The 7,107-nt window shown below is 16.5% G+C and overlaps 2 protein-coding genes across 2 annotated transcripts, besides 1 other annotated feature; both read right to left on the bottom strand.

The window, feature by feature from the left end:
• The first annotated feature begins 161 nt into the window (after positions 1-161).
• Positions 162-721: a repeat region.
• A 613-nt stretch (positions 722-1,334) lies between these two features.
• On the bottom strand, positions 1,335-2,196 carry PGAL8A_00194100 (Plasmodium exported protein, unknown function; the record flags this gene model as incomplete). The annotated part of the gene is made up of 2 exons (XM_028670625.1): positions 1,335-1,946; positions 2,086-2,196. 2 exons carry the CDS (start codon positions 2,194-2,196, stop codon positions 1,335-1,337), a joined length of 723 nt encoding a protein of 240 aa, XP_028527359.1.
• A 3,511-nt stretch (positions 2,197-5,707) lies between these two features.
• On the bottom strand, positions 5,708-5,968 carry PGAL8A_00194080 (fam-g protein; the record flags this gene model as incomplete). The annotated part of the gene is made up of 1 exon (XM_028670624.1): positions 5,708-5,968. A coding segment is annotated over one exon (261 nt), but the record flags the coding sequence as incomplete, so codon positions are not given.
• Positions 5,969-7,107: the final 1,139 nt, after the last annotated feature.

Here is a 7,107-nt window from a genome sequence, read left to right as displayed (position 1 = left end):
CCCTTTTTTTTTTTTTTTTTTTTTTTTTTTTTTGTGTTGCTTATATTTAACATTTGTTTTTTTTTATTTATGTTTAATATATTTAATGTATTTNTCTTTTTTGTTTGTAATTTTTTTTTTAAAAAAAAGGTACAAAGATTGTAAGGAAAAAAATTTGATAAAAAAAAAGGCAAAAATCGTCAGGAAAAAAATTGATTAAAAAATCAATTTCTTAAAATATTTGTTACTAATAAATAAATAAAAAAAAAAAAAGAAAAAGAATAGAATTTTTTTTTTAGGAAACGAAATAGTTTTTATGATGAATTTTATAAAAGAAAATTTTATACAAAATAACAATAAAATTTTCATGTAATTAATATTTATACAATTTTTTGTATTTGTCAATAATTGTTTATGTTTGTTAATTCAACAGCAATATATATTAATTGCTGGATGTAACTCACTACAAATAAACAAGTAATTTACAATTAATTAATAATGAATGTTCAATAAGGATTTAAATTTTTAATAAAAATAAGGATTTTTATTAAAGTAAATAAATTCCTATTGAAATCAAAGAATGCTGAACGAAGTAGATTAGGTAATTAAGAATCACTCGTTCAAAGCATATAAAAGTATATATAAGTACATCAAAAATTGTAGAGGAAACTCTACATGCTCTTTATTAATTTGTTTGTTAAGTACTCTAGTGAAGTCACCGAACACCCAGTTAATAAAACAACAGTATAATTTATAAGCAATTAATTATTATTTATAATAATTAATTTTATAATAAAAAATTTTAGAAGGAATCTCTATATATACTCTTTATAAATTTAACTATTCAAAGTATTATAAAATTCTTTGAATAACCAATTAATAAACGAACAATTCAAAAAATTAGTACAGAGTAATATAATGAGGTAGGATATAAGCTATTATAAAGAAAATGGATATTTTTAAATATAAAAAAAGGTGTCAAAGTGAAATAAAAGTTTTAGATTAATTCATAGACATAGAAATGAGCAAGTATCGATATTTAAAATAAAGAAATGAATAAAATATGACTACAATGGTAAATAAAACATTAAATATAATTTAAGTCTTTAATAACATATTATAATTTTTCATATATCTATATAAGAACTAGATTAAAAATAGAATATAAATTAAAATTATTTATCTTACATTATAGTATAATTATTTATAGAATAAAAAGTTATCTGTAACATGGTTTTATAACAAATAAAACAAATAGAGTTTTCTTTATATATTCTTTATTAGTTAGATTGCATAATACTATAACAGAATATTTAATTTAGACAATTAACAAATAAATATGTTATTTGTTTTTATTAAACTTTTTTATTTTCTTTTGTATTTATTACAAGGATCGACGTTAATACAAGAGATAAACTAAGAAATAAAACAGTTATATTATACAATTGATAATCATCTGTTACAAATGTTATCATAGATAATATGCATGCAACAAATGGTAGGAAAAGAATAGAAACTATAGGTTCTGGTTTTAACTTTTTTAAATATTTGCGTAATTTTTTTTTATTAAAGCATATTTTATTTTTTTTCTTAGTTATTTCAATTAAATATCCTTGTTCTATATCAATATTATCTAATGCATCATTTTCTAATTTATCTTCTATCATATCATTTAATTCCTCTAACATGTCATTAAATTCATCTAACTTTTTATTTAAGTCATCCATTTCAATAATTTTTTCTTCTATTTCTTCATTTGTTTCTTCAACTTTTTTGTCATTTTCATCTTTCTCTTTTTTTTGTAAATGTAAAGTTATTTTTGCAACATCTCGTTTTTTATAAAATTTTAATTCACCTGATATGCACATTTTTATTACCTCGTTTTCTGAATTTAAATCTTTCTTACTTTCTGCTAAGGATCTTTTAGATTCTAGATTTAACTTCTTTTCTAAGTTGATCTTGCATTTCTAAAGTTGATAGTAAAAACACTAAAATATGGGAACATTCAACATAAAAAATAAATTTGTTTATGTAATAAAATTTTAGCTTAAAATAATGTTAATAACGAAAATATATAAAAAATTTAAAAAGTTATTATTATCCTACATTATTAGAATCTTGTAACATCCATTTTAAGAAAGTAAATATAATAATTTTTATAGAAAATTTTATCATCGTTTTTTTCCTACTTTTATTATATATTTTTGTAGTTGACATATAATTGTTAATACGACTTCTATTTATGTGAGAATTGTTTTTAGAATATGTATAAACATTAGATGTAACATTATTTATTCTGTTTATTTTTTTTTATTTATACACACTTATATATTTTTAATTATATTTAATATTAAAAATTAAAAAAAAATAAAATAATTAAAATTTTAAAATTAAAAATAAAAATAATAAACACTTAAATATTCAAAAAAAAAAAATAATTTTAAAAAAATTTATTTAATTTTTTATTTCAGATTCTTAAGGAAATTGTATATTTATATAATATATAGAGAATAGATTAATGAAATTCTTAACATTTACACTAAATATTTAATAATAACAGTGGAATATATTTTTTAACAATTTCCTTTAGAATAAAGATTTTATATACAACTAATTTTTCATTTTCATAAAAGAATAAAAAGGACAAAATTTAAATAACAAAAATTTTTGTGGATAACAAGGAATAATATTCATGCAATTAACAATCATCGTGATTATAAACAGTATTCTTGAACTTAATGTAATAAAACATTACTAATTATAACAATAATAGAAAAGAAAAATATAAAACAAGAAAATAACTATGTTATAATTTAGGATGTAAAAGCGATGATAATAATTCATTATATTTTTATGATATAATATTAGAGAAATTTTAAGAATAGCATATTTGGTAATCTTTTTCATTTAATTCTAAATATGATTTATTATAGTACTAATTATTATTATTTAACAATTAATTGTTTCTAATATAATGTAGTTTGGTTAAAAGGGGATATAAAGTTGACATTAAAAATTTATGCATGTTTTAATATTTTCATATATTACTACTTAATAATCATAATTATAACGAAAAAAATGGATTAAAAATGAGAAAATTAAAAAACTTCAAAAAATAAAAAAATAAAAAAAGGATAAAGCAAATAAATGTATTTATTGTAATTAAAAAAATAATTGTAAATTACATTTTATAATAAAAATTATAATTTACATTATAAAATATGCATTGAAAATAATAATAATTATTTTATTTTAATCATGAAAATGTGATTGTATTATACATTTAATTTTTAATCACGGTAAAAAAATATGAATTCAAACTGAAATTGAGCTCATGCACATATTTCATTATATAAAAATAATATTATTTGAGTAAAAATAAAGAAAAAATTCATTATAATCAATGTTATGTATGATTATTCCAATATATATAACAATTATAAGTAAAAATAATATAGTATACAGATAAAAAAAATTTTAACAGTAATTAAGATGTTATATCTTTATTTAAATTATAATCACAAAATAATATAGCAAATGTAAATAAGTAAATAATGTTTCATCTAATTCTTTTATAAATTAAAAAAAAAGAAAAAAATTTCAAATGTTTAAAAAAATATATAATTTAAAATAATTATAATTTTGATAGAAAAATAAAAAAAAATGCAATCATCTCAACATGCTATTATCTCATGAATATATATTATTACTAAGTTACAGTCTTATAAAATGATCGTTCTACTAAAATAAATAGTATTGTAATTTTTAAAAGGTATTTAGAACAAATTTGAATATAAACTTTAAAAAAGTATCTTTAATATAATTATATAATTAATTATAGTAATTATTTTGTAAATTTATTTATTTCAATTATTTTTTTTTTTTATCACATTCTATTTATATATTATTTTAATGGTATATACAAACTTAACTATAAATGTATAAAAATAAATTTAACTGAAAATTAATAGAAAAAGTAGATCATAAGAAATATTTATTTTTTTTTTGAAATTTATAATATAAAATGACGGTTAATAAAATATATTATTAATACTTTTACATATGAAATTTTGCAATATGTTGCAAAATAAATAGTTGATGAAGCGTGAAAAATATTTAAAAGAATAAAATGATAATCTAGGAAAATTTTTTATGCATATCTAATAAAAGTAAAAGAAAATTTTTTTTTATTTTTTTATGTACGTTATTATTAGATTTTATTTTATTAATTATTTTGAAATTTGCTTCCTTGAATATGACTCTTTTTTTGACTTTTGAATAAGTAGAAAGGACTACTAGGAAGTATTTAATTATTTTTTTTTTTTTTTTTTTTTTTTTTTTTTCATTTAAAATTAACTTTTTAATTTATACAATATTATTACATATTTTTTATTAAGCTAAAAAAAAAAAAAAAAAAAATAGAAAAATTAAGAATAAAATAAAATATATAAAAATAAAATTAGTATTTAAAAAAAATGTTAGTACAAAATTATCTAAAGATATGATTAATTAAAACAATAACAACTGTCAAATATAGCAAATAATTTTTTCTTTCATATTTTAAAAACAATAAAATATTAGTTTCAAAGTATATATGCATTAATGCATATTTATAAATATATAATAAAAACAACTTAATTATAAAAATTATAATATAAAAGAAATAATATTACAAAATATATTATTTAAACATAATAAAAAAAATTTTTTTTTTTATATAAATAGAAAAACATTTGAATAAAATTATATTAAAACATAACTATTGTAGGCTAATAAAAAAAAAAAAAAAAAAAAAAAAAAAAAATATAAAATTTTATCTAAAAAACCCCCAAATTACTTTAAACTTTTAAATTACAAAATATCTATTAAGAAACTTATAAAACAACCAAAAAAAAAAAAAAAAAAAAAAACAGAAAAGCCGTTTCTCTTTTAAAATAAATCCATAGATAATTGAAAAAATCAAGAAATAAAGTTAGAAGTGTTAATTTTTCATTAACCTAAATTGTATTTTTTTTTTTTTTTAATGTGCATTTAATAATTTTAATGGAAAAAATAAGTAATAAAAATATTATATTAACTATTCATTATTAAGATGGTTATTAAAACCAATTATTCTTACAAAAATCTGTATAAAAAAAAGTACAATATTAAGATATAGAAATGTTATTACATGTATGAAATAATACATTCTAATTCTAAGTAAAAACCAGTTGTTCTATGTTCATAAACCATTTCTTATAATTTTTTTTTTTCCTTTGTTTTTTAAAAAATCTCAATATTAAAAAAGGAGCTAAAATAAAAAAAAAAAAAAAAAAAAAATTCAAATAAATTTATATTAAAATAAATCACTTCTTATTTTTTTAGAACATTATTTTTTTGACCATTAAATTTCTTTTTTCTCAAAAAAAAGGATATATTTTTTTTTACGTATTTCATTTTTATAAAAAGAAACGAAAAAATTAACAAATGTTTTTTTTTTTTTTTTACGTAGTTTTTGTATGGCTAACTGCGTATTTTCCGTATAGCTAGTTATTTTAATTGCAAAAAAAAAAATATATTTCTTTTTTATTAATATTTAATTTTAATGTATTACCGAAAGACCTTTAATAACTGTAGCTTAAAATTATTAGTTTATTTCAAAGATTATTTTACGTATTATCTATAATTTTAATGAGGTTTTACGTTTTTAATAAGAATTATGATAATATTTTTTTTTAAATAGAGGATTCTAGAACAATAAGTATTTAGTTATGTAAAATACATGTATAAATTTATTCATTTGAAGAGTTAATATAATTTTTACCACTAAAATTAGTAGAAACAACTTTGCATTCACTATATTAATTATATTGTTCAATGCTTGATTTATTAATTTCCTGTTCAAATTCTTTACTATAGTATTGATAGACAGGTGATTTATTAACTGGGTGTTCAACTCATTTTTTGTTTGCAATATATTTTTATAAATCAAAGTTTTATAGGAATCACACTGTGGATTAAATAAAAATTTTTTAAAAGAATGTTTCTTTTGTTAGNTGATTCGTACAAAAAAAGTATATTAGTTCTATTCCTAGATTAGAGCATTATTAATATATTACCTATAAAAATTATTTCAACTAAGATTATATTTATTAACAATTAAGAAAAATTTATATAAATAAAAAAATATATAAATGTTAAAAAATATTTAGATCTTTTAAAATCTCTAAGTACTTTTATTAAATATTGTATAATATACTCTAAAATGGATCAATATTTTGAAAATTCGAAGAGTATAAGAATATATTTTGAAAAACGAGAGAAAAGTATATTAAAGATTATACCAAAAATTTTGTGTAACCTAATTTATGAACAAATGAAAAATTTAAGGAAAATATAAATTCTATAATTGGAATGAAAAAAATAAATAACATTAGTATACATTATATATTGAAAAAGAACAATCTATGAAACAAGATAACAATATACGCATTCGAAATAATACATTTTAGGTATGTGTATGTGTTTTTCTACTAGAAAAAATCCATTTAATAATTAATCAATAAAACTATTATTAATACTTATAAATTCATGAAATGTTAATATAAAATAAAGAAATAACTAAGGAAAATGATATTTAAGAAAACATCTTGACATTTTATCTAAAGTAATACTATATGTATATAAAAATAAAAAAGAAAACTTTTTTTTTCTCAGAGCATTTACTTTTTTTTTTTCGAATATATTTATTGATGATTACATATATTTTTTTTGTAATTTTTTTTTAAATATATACTTTAATTTTTAACGAATTATATTAATCTATGATGAAGATTAGTTTTTAAAAAATTAGTTAAGTTTGAATTTACTCTACAGAAAGTTATACGTTCATAGTGGAAAGATTACGTGTAATTGAAGCCTTTTATATTAAGGATTTAATTTTAATAAAAATATGGAAATATATTTATTAAATTAGTTAAATCCCTTTTATGAAAAAATTAATACATTAAGAATAATAAAGATATTAGAATATTTTTATTTCAAGATACTTTTATAATAAGGAAAATTATTATGTAGCACTATTTCAAATTTTTTTAAATTGTTTTTCCAATTATATGCAAAGATTTTTTAACATTAAATTGAAAAATA

This window comes from Plasmodium gallinaceum, assembly GCF_900005855.1.
Source record: "Plasmodium gallinaceum strain 8A genome assembly, contig: PGAL8A_v1_75, whole genome shotgun sequence".
Classification (NCBI taxonomy): Eukaryota; Apicomplexa; class Aconoidasida; order Haemosporida; family Plasmodiidae; genus Plasmodium; species Plasmodium gallinaceum.
This window is presented reverse-complemented; position numbering and strand designations above follow the sequence as displayed.